The 22,170-nt window shown below is 39.4% G+C and overlaps 1 protein-coding gene across 6 annotated transcripts in view; it reads left to right on the forward strand.

Annotated features, from left to right (window-relative positions):
• PLEKHG1 (pleckstrin homology and RhoGEF domain containing G1) overlaps positions 1–22,170 on the forward strand; it is a 135,447-nt gene that overhangs the window by 103,107 nt on the left and 10,170 nt on the right. For all 6 annotated transcript variants that reach the window (XM_021390175.1, XM_021390176.1, XM_021390174.1 and 3 more), the window contains 9 exons: positions 4,828–4,897; positions 13,692–13,738; positions 14,203–14,353; positions 15,300–15,431; positions 17,541–17,723; positions 17,810–17,905; positions 18,029–18,115; positions 20,374–20,407; positions 21,609–21,704. In XM_021390175.1, the coding sequence (XP_021245850.1) occupies positions 4,828–4,897; positions 13,692–13,738; positions 14,203–14,353; positions 15,300–15,431; positions 17,541–17,723; positions 17,810–17,905; positions 18,029–18,115; positions 20,374–20,407; positions 21,609–21,704 (896 nt within the window). The remainder of the gene's footprint in view (positions 1–4,827; positions 4,898–13,691; positions 13,739–14,202; positions 14,354–15,299; positions 15,432–17,540; positions 17,724–17,809; positions 17,906–18,028; positions 18,116–20,373; positions 20,408–21,608; positions 21,705–22,170) is intronic.

Genomic DNA, 22,170 nt, shown 5'->3' on the forward strand with positions numbered 1-22,170 from the left:
GGCCTGATCCCCCGGTTGTCCTGCAAATGCCGCGTGATCTCCCTCAGGACAATCTGCTCCATAACCTTTCCCGGCACCGAGGTCAGGCTGACAGGCCTGTAGTTCCCCGGATCCTCCTTACGACCCTTCTTGTAGATGGGAGTCACATTGGCAAGTTTCCAGTCTTCTGGGACCTCTCCAGTTGACCAGGAACATGTCTTCATGTTGAACATGTCTTCATGTTGAAGAGCTTCTTCAGTGTTTATCTATCATAACAGGAAGCTGCTTTAAAGTGCTTCTGCTGCTGGGGGTTGCTGCTCAGTATCAAAGAGAAGAGTGGAGATGGATCTATTTAGAACTTATGGACAAAAATGAAGCCTAAAATGATTTCCTGAAGTTTAAAACGTCTACAGCAAAGTATGGGAAATAGACTTTCAAAAAAGTATATTGCCAAGTCCTGTTTCAACCACAACTTCTGACCTGATTGAAAGTCTTACACTTTGGAGAATACATAGTGATAGCCTGATCATGAGTTTTAGAGCAATGATACTGGGCTTTGCCAGTGGTCACGCGATGGGGAAAAAAATAGACAAGGCCATTATATTTTCTGAGCCTTCAAAAGATAAAGAAATGGCAAACTTGGTAGTTGGGCGGCATTTATACCAGCATCATTACAAATACTACCTAATAAAAATATGTTTTAGTATGATTAATTATGATACAGAATCATTAAGTTACCAAAAAAAAAAAAAAAGAATTTGTTGAGGTTAAAAGAAAAGAACAAAAAAAGTAACTTAGGGCACTTTTAAGGGTTGTATGTTAGAACTGTTAAAACTCACTGAAAAGTTGTTCAAAGCCTCTAGTAAAATGCTGATGTATTTCAGGTCTTTTGAGTTAAAATGGAAATAGTGAGTATTTTAAGATTCAACACTCATTGTACATCCTAACATAGCATCAAAACTAAGTTCCCTCCTCTGTGAATGAAACTTGGCATGTAGCTTCTGGGTCCTAAACATTCTCTAGAGCCTCTTTATTTATTTTTACCTTTGAGGAAGTTTCACTTGGCAGTCCTTTGTTAGTTTCATGTGCTTTTTGCAAGCACAATTTTATGGTTTTAGAATGACCTTTTTTTTGTCAGCTTTGAATGTGAGTTGGGCTTTTGTGGTCATTGTAGATATGAGAAATTCCATTTCAGTAAATGGGAATTTCTTTCAACTCTATGCCTTCTGATTTTTACATCTTGCACGAAATGATAGAAATAATGGTCGGGATGCTAACTGCTGGTCCCATGCCTATGACTTCTTTTTGGAAAGCCATTTCTTGAAGTAGAATTACTGACTATATTCCAGCAGACCTGCTGCATATCTTAGGAAAAGCTGCCTCACTTTTATTAATTTATTTGGATGGAAGAAGTGTCATATAAGCCAGCATTTGCTGCCTTCCTTCTCTGGCCTCTCTTGCTGAGATTCCTTCCGGCGTCAGTTTAGGATAAATTCTTGACCCAGTAGCACGACTTCATTCTGAAATGGGAACTCTGTGGAGAAACGTGCGTAAGGTTTGTACTTCTACCAACACTCAGCTGATCATAAGGTAGGCCAAACTAAAACCTTCATTGATTACACAAATTGTGTAATTAGTGACTACTGAAGTATGCATATACCATGCAGAGATATTCTCTACATGAGTCATATCCAATGGTTTCTGTGATCTTAGGTTTGTGGTGGCAACTGTTGTCTTTCTGTTAGGAAGAGCCTTCAGAAAACCTGTAAGAGCTCATCCTTAAAGGAAAAGGGCTTTTGTTTCTTTAGTGCAAAGAAAACAGCTTTGGCCACTGAATTTTTGTTGCAGTGAGATTAAATCAAGGCTACATTTCTCTCTCTCTTTTTTTTCTTTTTAGTGAAAGTCTGAACTTTTCAGATTCATTATATAAAAATCTAGAAAATTAAATTATTCAAACAGTGCAACCATGAAGACCAGATTGTAGTTGCTTTGTCCCTTTTAGCTTTGAATGCTGTGCTCTATTAGGCATAGAGAGAATAATGCTTTTTGGTAATGCTGTTACTTTAGCATTTATGGTTAGACTGCACCATATTTGGTCATCAACTGTTCTTTGCCATGTGTGCAGGACAAATAATGCTGTTCCCTTCCTGCATCTTTTCATTCCTTCCATTTTACTGGAATTGGCTGTCTGATGTAGCCATCATTATCATCTTTCTTTTTCTCCAATTCAGATCAAGAGGGAGGTGAAAAATTTCTGGGCCTTGTTTTAAAATAGTGTGTTGATAATATTTAATGAATAAGATGAAAAAATGTCTCACTTGGCTTAATTGAAAGGGAAGTTAAGTGTTTTGTCTTGAAAATGATTCATAGTCCAGAAGATCAGAACATCATAAAAGGCATTGTGATGAGACTTTTATTCATTTGACTTGAAAAAAGAACGAATACGTTGCATGAAAAATTGTTAGTCTTTCTGTGGTTACCTCTCTTATCCCAAAGGTATTAGCATTAGCTATTGATGATGATTGTACAGATTCAGATTTTTCCAGCCCTTAACAACCCCAACGGTATAACTCAGTACGTGTTCTGTAACAGTGGTGGGCTGCTCTTATCAATCCCATTCTTATCACCCAGATGAGACAGAAGAGAGTGCAGTATAGCTAACAAAATCATCCAAAGTGCATCCCTTACATTATAGACTTGCACTGACAACACAAGCCACAGGCATATTTACTGCATCAACCTGGACTCAGTGCATGAATATTTGAAATCTTTAAATGCAACATTAATCATATTCTGTTGGAAAAATAATACAATATTTAAGGAGGCAAGTAGGAATGAAATTACAACCAAGATGCTACGTGTTCAGAAGCATCAGGAGAATGTCTGCGTGCTGGGCAACAGGAATCCTCTGAGCATGTTCTCTGTATTTGATGTCATTTCCAAAACTCATTTGTGGAAAACAGTAATTATAACTAATGGTTATGCTCATCATTGCTACAGCTATTCTTTTTTTTCCTAATTTAATGAGCTTCATGAGTGTGGGCTATCAAGCAAGGGTCATATTTTCATTCTCATTTTGATGAAGGGAGTATTTGAGGTGTGGAGGTTGAACTGTTGTTATACAAAGTGGCTTAGTGACCGCTGAACCTAAGTTTTTTCTCTGTCTTTGTTCATTGTGACTGATTGCTGATTTCTCCCCTTCCTTCCTCCAGTAATTACAGAAGCAGAGAACAAGTCAGGAAACTTCTCTATTTTACTCCTTTTCTTACTTACACAGGGAAATAATTTCTCCTTAGAGGGGAGAAAGGGTAGTTCCCTAGATACAGACGTAGCAATACTTAGGCAAAAAGCATTCAGGGAACCAGCTGTGAACTGGAATGCTACTAGAAAAGTAGGATTCAATGAAAAATCATCTGATGAGAAGGAAAAAAAGGTTTATCATGGAACCATTTGGTAGAAAACTCTTTTCTTTCTCAGTTTTCTGAGAACATCTTTCACTAAGACTATTAAGATAAAGGAGCGATCTTTGAGGTTTTCTTCTTCTGCTTGAGCGATTTATTTCACTGAATAGTTTTTCAAGACCTGAATTTCATACGATAGTGAACATGCTTCCTTATTGAGTTGCTCGTGTTATAACGAATTCATTTCCTGTTTGGCGTGTCAAAAATATATATATATTTTTTTCAGTAAGGTTTTATTTTTCTGCATGTAGAATTTATGTATTCCCTTTCACAAACGTTTTCCTGGCTCACCATCTTTTTTCAGTGAAGAGGCCCACTAAATGTAGAAAAGATTTCCTGAGTTCCTTCTTATTACCATTCTTCTTGCATGTGTAATACATCCCTGTTTCTCATCTGTGTTTTTCAGACTAGCTCCTCATCCACCTCAGTTAAGTCAAACTCCTAGAACAAAGAAAATCTTTATAGGACAGGGCACGTTTTAAATTTTGTTTGACTTGAATATGTTAGTTGGAGTACAGGATAAACAACTCTCAGACTACACCACTGTGCGTATCATAGAAGAGCTGCCAATCTGAAGGACAGCACTCAATTTTGCATTGATCAGCAATCCATGGCCGTTGTAATAACTTGAATGTTTATATATGTGGGAATACCATTTCCTTAGAGTTCATGTCTGCCTCCAAATAGAAAACTCCAATGACTGCATATCTAGGGGGAAGAGTTCATAAAGTTTTGTGGTCACTTGACTTTGCAAGTTTACTGACAGGAGGGGGTATTCCAGTGCTGCAATTAATGTGAAGCCAGCATTGTTAGAAAAAATAAATATGAAAAGTCAATTAATGTGGCTCAACATATTGGTAGAAAAAAGTGCAGTTCTGTATTTTGGTAACGTGTTGTGGTATCAGAGTTGGAATTTCTGTGCGTGTGCAGGTAACAGCTTGACTGTGTGTAAGAGAAAATGTTTTGAGTAGTATACATGGAGATACTGTGCAACTGCTAAGGTCTCAATCTGAGTGCCTGGTCTGTATGGAAGAAGAACAGTGGCAATAACACTGAACAGAACTAAGATACGGTGTTTTATGTGGTGGGAAACAGAACAGTATGTTTGACTCAGTCCAATTTTACTAGTGGTTTAAAAAATGGTGCTTTTTGTAGCCTCAAAAAAAACCAAGGAAGACCATTTATGCAGGTCTATTCATAGGAGAGTGGGAGGCTTACGGGGGGAAATCAGAGGGTTTCTAGTTCCCTTTTTAGGATTCCCTGCATTGTAAGTGCTTTGGATATCACTTCTTTGAATGATGGAACTGTGTCTGTCTCTGGGGTATATATGCATGTCTATTCTGAGAAGTGCAATAATTGCCTATCTTTTTCCTGTCCTTTGTTTTAGTGAACTTCTGCAAGATTTGGAAAACTGTGAAAATGATCCTGTGGCTATAGCAGACTGTTTCGTGTCCAAAGTAAGTGGCTACTGCAAGTATCTGTAGCACAATACCTGTTGCAGAATGATATAAAAAAGTAAGATTAATTTATTAATTTTCAAGACCTACATTTTTCTTCAGCAATGAAAAAGATGTTATTTTATTTGAGAAGTGTATCTGAACTGACAGAGCTATTGATCTAGGGTTACGTTTTTGGTCCCTTTTTCATGGAGCATTACAGTTACTCATTTTTTCCTCATTTTTTCAACATGGATGATCAGTTGGTACTACCGTTATGCTTTGTCTGCTTAAAAAATGACAACAGAATACAACTTAGCTGCATTTTTAGAAAAAGCAGTAAGTTGTTGCCACATTATTTTCTAAAATGCGTTTTGTGGTTGTTTTTTTTTTTTTGTTTTTTTTTTTGCTGAACTGAGTGATCGTAACTTTGCTGTCTTTTAAAAAGAATGGCTTAAATTCTAATGTTAAGATTCAAATCTCAGTCTCTCTGAAATACTTTGGATTTTCTGAACATATTTATTCAGTTGTATAATACAGTAGTAAAAAAAATATTGAGAAGTGAAAGCTGTCAGATGCAAAAGAGGTAAGAAGAACCAAACTAAGTGTCCTTCATTGTAGGAAACCTGGAGAGATAGTGAGAAGGAAATATTTTAGGCTTTGTCCTGAGTTCAGTATTGCCAGCACCAACCATTGATAAAGACTGTCCTAACATACGTATTTAGGAGTAACTGGACCACTCTGGTTTTTTTGGTGCTATTGTGACACAAGTAATTTTATTAGAAAAGGCAAGAAGCAAGCTGCTATTTATTTATCAGCTGATCTTTTGTAAGCACTGAGAGATCTTGCTATATTTTTGCCACATTGCAGTGGAGCTTCTGGCACACTGTTATCACTCCAAGCATTCTAATATTGAATTTAAGAAGAATGTGGTAAGGGCAAACACAAAGTATTGTGTGTGGAATGGAAAAATCCTACCTGTAGGTTGGGTCTGGCTGGCTAGTGAGCAGCTCAGCAGGATCTGGAATCCTGGTAGACAACAAACAGAGCATGTCAGCAGTATGCCCTTGCAGTAAAGACCAACAGTATCTTGCATGTATGCTAACACATAAGCTGTATTAGCAAAAACGCAGTTGGCAGATTTAGATAATTGTTTCTTCCCCTCTATACAGTACTTGTAAGACTACATAAGGAATACTGTTGTGAATTTTGGTCTTCTGGTACAAGAAACATACTAGAGTGATCCAGCAGGTCAGGAGACTGGAAAATATGATGGGTAAAGGCTGTAAGAACAGAATTTGTATAGCTTGAACAAGGGAAGCTGAGCAGAAATGTCTGCTGCTGTCTACAGCTACCTAGTATAAGAATACAGAGAAGACAAAGATGGGATACATTTTTGAAGGAGCATAGGGTAAGACACAGTGGACACATGTTGTGACAAGGGAAATTTCAATTTGAGATGATGACTTTCAGGTTTATTTTACCCACGAGAGGGTGACTGAACATCAAAATAGACTGTATAGATCTTGTAGGATCTCCATCCTTAAAGATGGAACTAGATGATCTTTAAGGTCCATTCCAACCCAAGCTGTTCTGTGGTATTCAGAACTCTAGTAGAAAAGCAATCTGATCTAACTGGCACTGCTCTGAGAAGGACATAGGGCAGAAGAGCTTCAGAATTCCCACTTAACATAAATTCCTCTATGATTTGCTGATTTTATTGGGGCATTCCACAGCTGAGAGTCCGAGTTATTCCTATGAGTACTGCAGCAGAGAAAATGTAGACACCATTGTCATGCCTATATCACACAAGCTGCTCTTGTGCTGAAGACCATTTGTGAGGCCTTCAGGATAATTACAGATGTCACAATTTGGAGTTCATAAATCTTTCTGTAATATTGCATGCGTCTGGGACTACTACTAGCTGAGACATGACACAGAGGTGATGCAAGTGATAACAGCAAGTCCAAGAAAAAGTTGCTCCCTCAGTTGTATTAGCCAACTGAAAGAAGTTCTCTGATAGACTTTCTGGCCATTAGTTCCAAAATCCATCTGTGTATCATCAAATTGCTTGTGCTTTTTTTTCCCTTGTCAAATGTTTTTAGCATTTGTATTATTGGCAAGCAACTCCCTGATGGCTCAGAAATTACTGGAGATTGCAGTCCTAATGAGCATTTTTTAACTTCATCCAGATGAGTGCAAATGCTTAAAAGAAAAATCAAACAATACCAAAATACTCCATAGTTCTGTTTTTGGCTGTGAAAATGTCATTACAGTAACTAGTGACTGTCTTAACAGACTCCAGTTGTCCATTCTTAGTTGCTTATATCTTCTCAGCATTGAGTAGTGGAAATAAAACAGCCTTTTTTGGCAGTACACAGTCCTTAAAACCTTATGGGATTTCAGCCATTTATTGTTTGATTACTTTGAGTGTGCTAGATCTTCACTGTGACTTGCGCATAGGGATAATATTATACTGAAGTCATAGCTCACAGCTTTAGCTAATGGATGTAGCTCCAGAGGAGCTTCTTAAATGTTTTTAGTGGAACTGTGTTTTGGTTATGCTAGCTCAGGCTCTAGTGACATTTTTTTCACCCTACTTATTCACATGTGAATAGCTTAGTTGTTAGGAATTTTGAATGTATAATCAAGCTTTCACTGTAGGTACTGTTTGCTCTTTGCATTTCCTGAAACTCAGTAACCGAATAAAGTAATTGCCATTTCTTCAGGATTCATGTGAAATGATATGAAATTGGTTTGCATGAATAGTAGAATAGTTATGGTTAAAGTAACTGGAGCTTTTTGGAACTAAAATACTTGCTATTACTGAAAATGTCTAGTGGGCTTATTTTTGTAGCACCTAGTTTTGGACTGATTTTGATGGATTGTTTCTTTGAACTTGAATGTATTGTTTGGTTTTGCTTAATAAAATTTGTTGTGTAGCTTTTCATACTTCCCTCGTGCAGTCAGATACCATTGTGTTTCCTGTGTAAAGCATTCATGTTTAACTAGTAAACAGCCTTGCATCTTTTACTTCTGAGGGAAATACAGTAAGGATTATCAAATCACATTATCATGCTTTGAAAAAGATCCATAATTGTGGATTTGAGTCTTTATCCTTTGTTGTGTTCATTGCATAAGAGCTACTAAAATGGTAGCTTTTATTAACAGACCTCAACAAGAGGTCTTCAGGGTAAACCAGCCAGTAACATAAAACTCACTAACAGATAAAATAACCATACAAAGTTGTAACACAGTATAAACACTTAGTAACAATTTACAACATTATACTAATTCCCTGTTCCCTATATTTTTAAAAGCAGTTATAACCCATGGGCACAATATAGACACAAAGGCAGAAAAACACACTTTTTCTTAATTTGCTGTTTGATTGTGTATTACTGCTTTTAACCATCTGAGATACAAAAGGGATGAATTGGTATTTATTTAATCAGTGTGGGAGGGCTGCTGCACTGAAATAACCTGCCACTGAGGGTCGCAGTGCACTATTGTAGTTTCTCCCAGCCCTTGAACCTTCCTTGTACTTTAGAAGAACTGTGTTAGCTCTAGTACATTAAACAACTTGAAGATGTTTTGCTGATAACTGTAACCGGAGGCTGACAAAAGGTTTCAGAGCAAGCTTCTCTTCATTGTTCATACATAAGTTTGTTTATATGTTTTCTTGCCAATCCAGTCTTTCATTTTTGTAGTAATTATGCCAATATTAATTAGAAGATTGACTTCAGTATTCCACACATTTGCATTTCAGTGAGTAGTTGTAAAGGAAAGCTTAATTCTGGCGCATGACTCTTCTCACTCAGCACCTCAGAAATTTAGAACATATGTTTTCTGAAAGACAAACCAACAGCTTAACCAAGGAGAAAGGGAGAATTACTCTAATCTAACATCTCATTAATGAAGGGGAGATCCAGGCAATTGGCTTCAGCTTACACTCTCACTCAGCTCATTTTTTCAGTCTCAATTTTCTTTTAAAGTGCCTTTTATGGCTGTAAAAAAGCACAGTGCACCAAGAGTTGAAAGGAGATTGGGGATGTAGCCCTGTGCTTGGCTCCTCACTCCACATGCAGGAATCACACTGTGAATTGATTCAGCAGCAGGGGACAAACTAAGTATAGCTGGGATCCTGTTGTGCTTGGCTCTGCTCTTTAGGGTGACTTGTAGTCAGTGGAGATAACTTTTGGCTTTGGTCTCAGTGTTTTTATTCTCTGCCCTAAAAGCTTTGGGTCTCCAAACCAGAAATGGTCTCTGGAGCAATTCCAGTCTCCCTGCAGAGATCACTTTTAATCTGATTTGAAGACAGCTAAGGTGAATGTAATAACTTTTAGACTGAGTAAGCATAAGACTGTCCAAAGAAATATTGATGAGCATAGCTAGTGCTACACTTACAGTGTGGAAGTGTTGATAGAAATATATCAAATCCATCTCAGTTCTGGTTCTTCTGTTGTTTCTGAATATAGTCCACAGCACTGGCTTTAGCCTGCATAGTTTGTGCCCTTATTTGCCCCAGTAACTCAGGGCTCTGTCTGGGAAGTCTGCTGCAAAGTGGGTAGCGTCAGCCATGCACGCAAAATAGAGGACTCTTCTTGAGATGCAGGGGTGCTGGGTAACCAGGCAGTCCATGGGAGAATGGCCATCCTGACTAGTGTGGTTTCCTTCTGCAGGCTGAGGAAGAGCAGTTGTGTGGTTCTTGGAAGGTGAATTATAGGGCATATTTTAGATCAGTGTGTTTATTATCAACTCTCAATTGTCTTTTTTGATTGAGGTAGAGAAAGAACAAATTATCTCCTAAATGGGGATCAGGCCCAGCCAGCATAGATTCAGGAAAGGTAGATCCTGCTTGACCAACCTGATCTCCTTCATTGTTTGAGTGACCCGCCTAGTGGGTGAGGAAGGGGCTGTTGATATAGTCTACCTAGATTTCAGCAGAGCCTTTGATACTGTCTCCCACAGTATTCTCCTGGAGAAGCTGGCAGCCCATGGCCTGGACAGGTACACTCTTTGCTGGGTAAAGAACCAGTTGGAGGGCCGGGCCCAGAGTGTGGAGGTGAATGGATTTAAATCCAGCTGGTGACTCATCACAAGTGGTGCTCCCTTGGGGTCAGTACTGGGACCTGTTCTGAATAATACGTTTATTGATGAACTGAATGAGGGGATTGAGTGTGCTCTCAGTAAGTTTGCAGGGAGGAAGCAATCTGCCTGGGGGTAGAAAGGCCCTACAGAGGGAGCTGGACAGTTTGGGTTGCTGGGCTGAAGCCAACAGGATGAAGTTCAGCAAGACCAAGTGCTAGGTTCTGTACTTTCGCCACAACAACCTCAGGCAGTGCTACAGGCTTGAGGCAGAGTGGCTGGAAGACTGTGTGGAAGAAATGGACCTGGGGGTGTTGGTTGACACTTGGCTAAACATGAGCCAGCAGTGTGCCCAGGTGACCAAGAAGGCCAATGGCATCCTGGCTTGTGTCAGAAATAGTGTTGCTAGCAGGAGCAGGGAGATCCCCCCGTACTCAGTGCTGCTGAAGCCACACCTCATGTACTGTATCCAGTTTTGGGCCCCTCACTACAAGAAAGACGCTGAGACCCTGGAGTGTGTCCAGAGAAGAGCAACGAAGCTGGTGAGGAGTGTAGCACAAGTCTTATGAGGAGTGGCTGAGGGAGCTGGGATTGTTTAGTCTGTAGAAGAGGAGGCTCAAGGGAGACCTTATCGCTCTCTACAGCTACCTGAAGGGAGATTGTGGTGAGGTGGGTGTTGGCATAGGAGAAGAGTCATAGAATCACCAAGGTTGGAAAAGACCTCCAAGATCATCTAGTCCAACCATCCACCTATCACCAGTATTTCCCCATTAAACCATGTCCCTCAAAACATCTAGACATGTCCCTCTAAACATTTCTTTAACGTGTCCAGGGATGATGACTCCACCACCACCCTGGGCAGACTGTTCCAGTGCCTGACCATTCCTTTGGAGAAGTTTTTACTAATATCCAACCTGAACCTTCCCTGGTGCAACTTGAGGCCATTTCCTCTAATCCTATGGCTAGTTACGTGGGAGAAGAGGCCAACCCCCACCTTGCCACAGCCTCCTTTCAGGTCATTGTAGAGAGCTGAGTATGAGTATGTAAAATAAATAAATAAATAAATAAATAAATAAATAAATATATAAAAACAATACTTTTTCACAAAATGTTATGTACTTTGCTTGTGAAGTCATTCTATAAATTGCATCATTCCATGATTGTAGCCATGGGAATTTATCACAGCTTATACCACCAAGCCCCTAAATGAAAATTTTCTCAGTATATTGTCCTGGTGGACAAAAAGCTGGACGCAAGCCAGCAGTGTGTGCTTGCAGCCCAGAAGGCCAACAGTATCCTGGGCTGCATAAAAAGAGGGATGACCAGCAGGGAGTGAGAGGAAATTGTCCCCCTCTACTCTGTCCTTGTGAGGTCCCATTTGGAGTACTGCATTCAGGTCTGGGGCCCACAAGACAGGAAGGATGCAGAGCTGTTGGAGCAGGTGCATAGAAGGGCCACAAAGATGATCAGAGGGCTGGAGCACTGCTCTTTTAAAGAAAGGCTGAAGGAGTTGGGCTTGTTTGGCTTGGAGAAGAGAAGGCTCTGGGTAAACCTCATAGCAGCATTCCAGTACTTGAAGGAAGCTTATAAGCAGGGTCTGACAGTGATAGAACAAGGGGGAATGGCTTTAAAAGAGGGGAGTTTTAGGTTAGATGTTAGAAGGTAATTATTTACTCAGAGAGCAATGAGCACAAGCACAGGTTGGCCAGAGAAGTTGTGGATGCCCCATCTCTGGAGGTGTTCAGGGTCAGGTTGAATGGGACCCTGGGCAGCCTGATTTCATGGGTGGCAACCCTGCCCATGGCAGATGGATGGAACTGGATGATGAACAAAGTCCTTCCAGCCCAAGCCATTCTATGGGTCTGTGATTCTATATGCACATATAAAAAAAACTACCTTTTTCCATCACACTGAGTTTCATCACAGTGATCTCTCCTAAGCTCCCTAACTTGTTATGAGTACTAGCTAGTTTGCTAATGATTGTTGTGTCATGTGTGCAATGCTCTGAGTTTCATTAATGCTTGGTTTTGCACTGGGAAGTTTTGTAGCTGTCACCACACGTTCCGGGCTTGAACACTAATAGGTTGTGACAGAAGCTCGTTGTCTTTGCGTGTGGACACAGGGCATATATAAACTGCCACAATAAACAGCTGTGACAGCAGAATTAGTTCAGGCATGAAAGACCAAGCTAAATTGTTTGGCTGTATTGTATTAAGACCAAATTTAGTTGACTGATGTCTAAAAGAAGAGCAGCTCGAAGTAATAGAAGTTTGCAGCATGCTAGGGAGTAAATGGGTGTTGTAGTCTCCAACAAAAATGTTTATTAGAAGTTTGCTTGACTAGTTTTTTCGTAACAGTTAATATTGAAATCAAGTAAGGAGTACTGAAATTAATTACGCTGGGGTTTAGCAACAGTTTACTTCATCCATGGTCATTGAGAATCGCTGCTCCACTGGAAGGATGAATGGCACAGTATGATGTACGAGGGAGAGGGGGAAGGGAACTGCTTCAGCTGCCTTTTTCTGATGAATAGCCTCCCAAAAAAAAATAAAAAAGAAAAATCAACCCAGCAAGGAGAAACAAAAGCATCAGCCTGTGTCAGCCCTCTCTCCCGGTGCTCTGCATTTGGCTTTGGATATTTGGTCTCACTATTCAGAGCTACCACTGCTGGGAGGGTGCCCAGGGTGCACAGCTATTGTGGGGCAGTGGGTCACAATCTGTCTTGAAGATGCTTTATGTGGAAGCCAGGGTCTTGTTCACCACCAGTGGATTGTTTTTTTATTGGGTTAGGGCTCAGAAAAAAAAATCACTGATTTTAGGTGTGCTTTGCAGTTCTGCAGTGCTTTCTTACTCTTTATGACTCCAACATGCTGCAGAAATTGTGTATTATTTAGGACAGAAACTGATAGGCAGACATAAACTTACAGCACATGGTAACACTTCTGGAGACGTGTTCTCACATAGGATTAAATGATGATAATTGGGAAGGAATTTTATGCTGAGGAAGAAAGAAAGGAAACTCAGGCTCTTCACCTGAGAAGCCTGTCAGAATTAAGAGGGGTATTTCTCAGTGACAGGCAAGTGCACAAACCCACCTAAATCTAGTTACAACTTGTTTTAGTAATGACTTCCTGCTTGCATAGAGTCATAATTTACTTGAAAAAAATATCAAAAAAATCCCATAACTTTTGTGGCCTCTCATTTTCATGCTAAGACTGTGCTCACACATGGAAGTATTTATAGTAGTTTGAAAATTGCAGTGAACATATCCCACAAAACTTAATTCTACAGGTGTGTGCTTCGGCACACGCACACAAAACTAGGTATGTGCAATTCAGTTGTTTGAAGGGAGTGTGCATGTTGTTATTTTCTAAAAGATGCAGAGGTTGTCGTTGATATAGACTGGATTTCAGATGACATCGTAAGGGACCATGGAGGCTCTGTTACACAGCCACTTACTTTGTCTCTGCGTAGGTTTTCTTGTTCAATTGATCATTCCTTTCTTTTTTTTTCTCTAAAATTTAAGGAAAATTCTTCAAAAAGAAGAAGTGAAATTCAGTATCTAGATCTATTTTAGCTTTTTGAGACTATTACAATGGAAGTAGGGAATTCATTGATCAGGAATTGAAGAATGTGTTGACTTGGTGTCATTGTCTGTGTCTTGCACGTGTGCTAGCTGCTGATTTGGCAAAATCTGAATGTATGTAAACTTTTCCTCCCCATGCAGAGCGAAGATTTCCATATATATACACAGTACTGCACCAACTATCCAAGGTAGGAATTCTGGATCCCCTTTCTTCATTTGTCCCTTGGCCAGTTCATGTAAAGCAGGTTATAGTCTATTAAATATATATCTCTCTAAATATCATGCTCGCTCCCTCCCTCCTCCTGCAAATTGGAGGGAAGAACACAGATTTTACTTTTTTTTAAACCTGAAAAAAACAAAAAAATGAAAGATGCTCATCTAAAGTTTTACTTTGACTGATCTTGTCATTCCTTGCTCTTGCTCCTTAAAAAATGGTGGTATCATTCTGCAGTGCTCCAAATATTTAATTCCCAGTGTTTGGAGAGTGGCTGAATGTCTGAAGGAAAACATGACTGAACGTATAAGATAACTCAAAAGGAAAAATGGTGGTTGGATTAGGAACCTGCTGTTCCTCTTTGCAAGGAAGGAAAGAAAAGATTCTCAACTTCACCTGCAATTTACAGAGTCTTACAAATAGGTATTATGTTTTCAGGTCAGTGGCTGTGTTGACAGAATGCATGAGGAACAAGACATTGGCCAAGTTCTTCAGAGAACGACAAGAAGCACTACAGCATTCCTTGCCCCTGGGCTCCTATCTCTTGAAACCTGTCCAGAGAATCCTGAAGTATCACCTACTCTTGCACGTAAGCACCCATTCTAAATGCATCCCGCTTAGGGCTGCTGCATTGCAGTGTCCTCTGATACAAGACTTGATGGTTGGAAGAGTCCTGGTTTTTTTTGAGAGTGTTTAGTTTCTACATATGGCAACTTTTTCTGTCTACTCATTTCATAACATATATGTATGTTTTAACAGGGGAATGTATGGTAATTGTTTTAGACACATTGAATCAGTCTGTGCATCCAAATAGTCACTTTTTAAAAAATTCTCTGTAATTCTGTAGTTGTACAGAAGATTCTTTTAATGAATAAGCAATTTTGTACAAAAAATTATTGTTCCAATGAAAAGCAGGTTTTTTTTCCCACATGTTGCACTGCTGGGGGTGGTTGAAAGAAGGAATAAATACGTGTAAACATTCCTGATTGGTAAGTTTTCTGTGGAGAGGAATGATTGAGAAAGTGGAAACTCTTTTCATATTCAGTGAATTGAATTAAGCAAGTTTCGGAAATTCCTGCTTTATTGTTAACGTTCTCCACATATGTTTCCTATTACAGAGTCATGTTCTAGGGAAGTGTAAAGACACTGATCCTTATTTTAAATGTCTGGTGCTTTTCTTCTCTCCAAGTGTAAAGTAATGCCTAGTGTAATTCCATCAGTATTTCATAAGCATATAGATACATCCTATGTTTTAAGAAAAGCCATTAAGCACTGTCTGAAAAGGTCTCTTCTTGTAAGTGTACTGTGTTGCCTTTCTGTGCCTCTGTTTGCATCAGCTGCTGGAATTGCAGTCACTGCTGAACTGCCCATAAAGGCTTTGCACTCTTAGCCATCTTGTGTAATCAGATTGATAACAGCATGCCATAGAAACAAAGGCAGATACATTGCATTTCGGTGATAGCAACGTGAAGACAAAATGTTACATATAAAACACAGTATTGCGTCATTTAGAAATGACTTTTTTCTTGTCTTAGGAGATAGAGAACCACCTTGACAAGGACACTGAGGGCTATGATGTGGTGCTGGATGCCATAGATACAATGCAAAGAGTGGCATGGCACATAAATGACATGAAGAGGAAACATGAACATGCCATCAGGCTTCAGGTGAGTTCCCAAAGATATTTTATTGGTGTCTCTGTAAGCTGTTTCTGTCAAGCTATATGCCGTCCGCATTTTTTAGTTTAATCTTTTTCTTTTATCTTTGTTAGTCAAAATTTCAAGTCCTGTTGAGTATGCCTGTGGCTGTTTGATCTTAGAAACCATGGTCATAGCTGCTGCAGGAAAATCTCAGAAATCTCTTCTCTGCAAGCAGCATCCTGTAGAGCATTTATTTTGCAGTAATATGGAACTTGAGATAATTTTCTTTCTTCCTTTCCCTCAATTGTACAGCGCTTCTGTACAACCCTAGGGCATGTCTTTGTTCAGAAATCCTGTGGTTTCCGATTTCTCCTTTTTGTGCTGATTAATTTTGTTTTGAGACATTTCTTGTGCTTCTTCAAGTGCTTTCCTCCTGGGCCTCTGAAGCCTTTTTTTGTATGTGTGAAAAATATAAAACTAGAAACATGAGAGTTAGGAAAAGGTTAACTTTACTTCGAGTGACGGATTTTTGAGGAGAAAGCGAAAGCTACACTGAGTAATTTTTTGTCAAGAGTAAGCTCCTTTATAGACTTCTCACAGATCCATCATTCTGTTTCAAACAGTTTCAAACATCCAAGTGAATCGCCATTTCACATTACACTTTTGTCAGCAGTATTTATATTGCTTGAAGAATTTTTTTAAAGTTAATAGAAGGGTTTAATAGGCTTACGCCATTCCAGAAATCTGTCTCATGTAATTCTTCTATTCCTTCATGTCTTTTAACATAAACTGTGCCTATTGGCCCTCATTTTTTTGTTGTTTGTATGTAGGGGGAATAGGGTTACATTTGATAATGTCTTGCCTGCAGCGGTGTAACCTTTGCCACACATTGCTGGAAATGCATGTTAATGACTTCTACAAACAGTTTGCTATAAATCTGACTAAAGATAACCAGTAATATTTGGCAATAAAGGAGGCTAAATGCTCTTGGAAAGTGTATATTATAAATTTATTAAGCGGAGCTGGCAAATGTATGAGTTTGTGGAAAACATTTGTGTTATCCTTTCTAAAAGTAAAATCTGTCTCTGCAGCCACAGGGGAGATAGGTCTTCTGTGAGCTCTCACACTGCCATTGTCTGCAGTTCTGAAAGTACTGCAACAGGGATTCCAGCGCCGAGTCTCCCTGCACACTGGTGAAACTGATTGCTGTGCTACACTCCAACTTATTTACAAGTTCCTTAAGGGACCTTAAAAATGCAACTTTTTGTTATGTTTTTTTTGTTTTGTTTTTTAAACAGTTTTGCATGCAGTCCAAAATGTGCTGCTCTGTGCATTTAGCTTTTCTTCCTGTGTATGCCCTAGGCTGCATTTGGGTCAAATGTACCAGAAAGATTTATAGCTGATTGCTGTATGCAGTGTCTTAGAGTCCAGCCCAGAATGAGGAAATCTGCCTCTGCTTTGCTAATGCTGCCCAGGTTAAAGTCCAGTGAAAGTTTTAAAAGATTTCCCTACTTTCCCTACTTTAGTCAGCTCTTAGTTTGCTATACTGTGCTTAAATTTTGTATCTGTGCCACTGACAGAAAAAAAATGAGCAACTTAAGGAAACAAGAATAGTCCTACCAAGTAACTCAGATAAGATGTTTCTCTGGCCTTTTTTCTCTTAAATGATAAAAAAAGGTGAGAAATATCTATGTTATGTCTATAAATCATTACAAATGCAAATGAATCTTGCTATCTTTAAATGACCAGTTGACTTTGAAATGATCACTTCTGGTCTTTTAGTCTGCTGAGAAACATCTCTACAATCTAAGCACCTCACAGGGGCATCTGCTCTGGTGGGCCTACAAGACACAGAGATACAGGCAACCTGAGAAACTCCAGGCTCTTCACTAGGTTCCCTCAGATGTAACCAGGATTCAGGAGGGCATGCTTTAGCCTCTGCTTAGCATCAGGTGTGCAAGCACCTGGTTGTGATGTGCACCTAACCCAATAACCTCAGTACCAGCATATGGTGACTTTGCGCTGTTGAGTGTTATACAGGAGAGCAGGAATGGCCTTAGCAGATTGATCTTTGAGTCTGTATTTAAGTAAAAGCTCTGACATGTATGTCGATTGTTCTCCTTTGATCTGTTGCAGGAGATACAGAGTTTGCTCACCAACTGGAAAGGGCCAGATCTCACTAGTTATGGGGAGCTGGTTCTAGAAGGAACGTTTCGCATTCAGCGAGCCAAAAATGAGCGCACATTGTTCCTCTTTGACAAGCTGCTGCTAATCACAAAAAAGAGAGATGAAATGTTTGCATACAAAGCTCACATACTGGTATGTCAGAGAGCAAATGATCATGTGCTGCCTCTCAGTCTCTGAAACTCCTGTATGATTTGCAGTGCCGTGTCTCTCTGTTACAGTGTGGGAATCTTATGCTGGTCGAAGTAATACCGAAGGAACCACTCAGCTTCAGTGTCTTCCACTACAAAAATCCCAAGATGCAACATACTGTCCAGGTATGACAGAAAACTCCTTGCCCACTGCATAGCCTGACTGATGCCCCTACTCTATTCCTAACCCTGTGTAGTGCAGGAATGCTTTTTCTTGTGTTGCTGATATTTTTATTTTATTTATATCAGGCAAAATCACAGCAAGAAAAACGGCTTTGGATTCTTCACTTGAAGAGGTTAATTCTAGAAAATCATCCCGCTAAAATTCCTGCTAAGGTAAAAATAATAAATAGATAAATAAAACCCAACTCCTTGAGTGTGCATGTAACATATGGCAGTCTTGTTAGCTGCAAGATGCGTTGCAATTTGGAGAAGGTTTAGACTCCAGGATATTGATATGTTGTTCTCTTATATCTTTGAAAGTCCCTCAAAATTAATGGAAAGATTCCACTAAAAGCATCTACTGGGATTGGTGCATGAGTAGAAGAATTAACTAGGTTATCAGCATTAGTGTCCACATCAGGACTTGCCCCCTAAGAATTGAGTAACGGCAGTGCATTGTCATAAAGCTCTACTGGAAGAGAATACCTTGGCTTGAAACTGCCTGTCTGCATAACAACGAGGTGTGCTAATTGCAGCATGTGTAGACATTGCCAAGCTAGTTTTTATCTGTCCTGGTTAGATAGCATAGCAGCGAAGGTAGTTGCAGCACGCACTTCAAACGTACGCTTTGCAAACGTACACACCCATCCTGAGCTCTGCATCTTTAGCTGGGACACCTGGGCCCTTTTTTTGTGAGCCAGAAAGAATTATGACAGAGAAAACAAGGTACAGGTCTGCATTTTATCATAGTTGTCAGATACCTACTGATAGAGTCTTCGTAGCTGTAATGCCTACAGTTAGGGAAATCTGGTTCTTCTATTTATCAAATCCTGTCTTAGACCTCTGGATGATGTTTCCCAGTGTAACTTATTGCACCTTCACACTATCAGAGTTAACTCAAGCCCTGACACAACTGGCACTGACTCTAGTTGGAAGCAAGATTTTATTTCTGATTCTTTTTTTCACTGAGTTTTTCTTTTCTGTTTTCACTGATTTTTATTCTGTAATGACTGAAAAGGTGTTACCCGTGACTGGCATACACACAGGCATATTAACTAATATTTTTAGCAACTCAACAAAAAGAGAGTTACATGAGAAAAAAAGCCATAGCCACTGCTTTTAGTATTTCTTATAAATGTGATTGACCGATATCACTGAAGATATAATGATTATGCTGGTATTCATGTTTACAGTGTGAATATTCATTGCTGTTCATTTGATTGTAAAAAGAAATGCTTCAGCAAGACTTCACGTATTTTTATAACTTCTGTATATTTTTTTCTCCGTTGATTTTTTTTTTTTTTGACAACGGAAAAAAAAATGAATCATAACACTGATTTCAGCTCTGTGAAATAATTTCTTTTGAGGAAGAAAAAGCCTGACCAAATACATCTGTGGGATCTGCACGCATATTTTGACAAATTTGTACTTGCTATTCATGAGACTCCTCTCTGCCCAGCTTTTGGGGGATTTAATAGTAGTCCACATGTGACATCTGGTGGGCAATCACTGAACTGTACCCAGAGAGGGTCAAACAGGTTATCTTGGACATTATATTTTAGTTTATTTCCTTCCTGCCTGATGCACTTGATAAAAGACCCTGCTTATTTTCCTTAAATAAATTTTCCAAGTTTTAAACAGTCATGAGATATTAGCTTTTTATCTTGGTTCAATCTTACTTAAACAAAATGAAGATTTTTTTTTTAATAGCTGCTCCTCAAGGAAAATTAATGGAAGAAGATCAATAGTGTTCTCTATGCCAACAACATCAGAATTGTAAAACTAATAATAAAGGAGTTAAACTATTTTACTTTAAGGGACTAAATGTTCTGTGTATCATCAAAAAGCATGTTTGGAAGTATTTGATGTTACCAGATGTTAAGATTATTTTTATGCCAATCCCATAGAATGTGGAGTGGTGTATCAATGTCTCTAAATTCTGGGACTTGGTGAGAGATTTTTGGAGATTTGTATCCCCATGGAGAAGAGCCAGGGTGTACAGAATGACCTCACCGCTGCACAACTCCTGTCTGTGACGCCAAAGTAATTTTTGGTGACTGAAATTTACTTCTGTGCATCACTACATCCTCCAGAAATTCCCCCATCTCAATGGTTACCATAGGTACATGGTTCTCCCTTTGCACTGCCAGAGTGGGCAAGGCAGAGTTGTCATGTGCAGAGAACAGCAGTTTTTCTGCGGTGATCTGAAGATAAACTCCAGTAAACTCCTGCCATCAAAATTCTTCTTGATGTATGTAACGTATGAAGCAGAGAGAGGAGAAAATGGCAATGCCTGCAATATTTATTAGTTCAAACATTAAACTCGTCTGCAAAAAAAACGAAATTTATAACATGCAACGTAATTAACCCCTTCTATTTGTAGTTTCTTTTTCATTTTTCATCTTTTGTTTGTTTGTTTTCTTCTCTTTCAGGCCAAGCAGGCAATTTTAGAAATGGATGCCATACGTAAGTTGGTTATTTTTTGCTTTCATTCAAAAAAAAAAAAAAAAAAAAAAGAATGAAACGGTCTTCAAAACTTTGGCTTTGACTTTTGTTTCCATCTGAAATGGGAGAAGGCCATGTTTACGTTCCTTGAATGATGACTTTGCTGGAAAAAAAAATACAACAAAGACATTTGCAGATCCTGTGGGAACCTCTGGGCATTGTGTTGATGGATCTTCATCCAACAAGTTATGTCTCATGATTAGAAAGGAAGAGGCAGATTAGGCCTTCTGTAAATACTGGTTATTTTGTTTTTCTTATTCCATGCCGACTAAACTCATGGTCTTCCTGCTTTTGTGGTGTAAGCTCATTCTAGCTAGAGCCCTCTGAAGGGATAGGAATAAAAAAGTGCAGATCTATGTATGTACTGCTGGTATAACGTTCTTATGCTGGCAGACCTGCTGCTGAAAGGGTTTGAGAGCAGCCACAATGTGCAGAGACTTAACTGGGAGCCCAGCGGGGGCACTCAGCATGGGCTGCCAGTGCTGGCTGCTCTGTCATCCAAGTGGTACAATGGTTGGGCTTGTGGCTGTGATGGAAACCAACTGCATCCATGGTGCAGTCGCAAGAAGGCTTCATGCTGGGACCCAGCATGCTTGTGCTTTCCACAGGATTGACTGAAGAGTTTATCTGTGCCTGTCACGGGAGTCAGGGTTCAGGAGCGCACGCGATGCTGCTGCCTCGTGTTCTGAATCCAGCTCGCTCTGCATTGGCCTTTCTGTTGCATCTCTTTGCTGCCTTTTGTGTTACAAGTTGTGTTAGCTCTTTCTGTTGCCAGCCATTCCTGGCAGCAAAGGAAATGAGAGCAATAATCTTACACTGTAAGTGCTAGAACCTTGGAGTAAAGCAGACTTGTTATTTATTTACAGAGTTGTTGCTGTGAAGAATGGGTCGAGAAGGCTCAGACTGAGATACCAGTGAACAATTGAACATAATATTTGTTCTATCAGTGTTCTGGGTTAGCAGTCTGGAGCAAGGTGCAACTAAATGGGCAAAATATTTCTATGGCCAAGTGCCTAAGTTACCCTGTAGCTGCCTACCTCACTTGTTTTGCTTCAGGCTCCCATGTGCCTCAGTGTGAATCACACAGGAAAGATGGCACTGCCCCCAGAGAGCTGCTGAGACCTGTGAAGTGAATACACTTTTGCCTCTGCTTATTCCACAGATCACCCAGGGTTCCATTATAGCCCTGAGGGAGAAACGAAATCATTGTACCAGCCTAAAGAAGGCACTACTCAACAGAGAGTGAGAAGGAAATCAGGTGAATAAACTCATTTTAATAAATGAAGATGATAAAGAAAAGCAAGCAGGATTGTTTAGGGTTGGTTGAGTCTATGCATGTTACACTGGTCTTTAGCTTACACTCCACTGAGATTTTGCAGAGCTCAGTGACTCTGATATACAAGTGAAATATCTTATTAACCTTTGTTGTTTGTGGGATTTAATTTTTATATCCACCATTTGCATTTCATTCCATGAATACATATTCCTAAGGGTGGATGCATAAAGAACAGTTGATATTTTCTAATGGACAGAAGAATGCATGAGCATGAAAGCCAGTCACATTATTTAAGTCTGACCTTTCTTATCCTCCCCTTCCCAAGTAATTATTATCTCCAAAGTGGTTCTATCTTATGATAGGCTTGTTATTTCAAAATATAATTACTACTTACTTACCATAATGTCTGTCATAACCATCTCTTAAATCTCTATTAAGCATAAGTTCA

The sequence above is a fragment of the Numida meleagris genome, chromosome 3, assembly GCF_002078875.1.
Source record: "Numida meleagris isolate 19003 breed g44 Domestic line chromosome 3, NumMel1.0, whole genome shotgun sequence".
NCBI lineage: Eukaryota > Metazoa > Chordata > Aves > Galliformes > Numididae > Numida > Numida meleagris.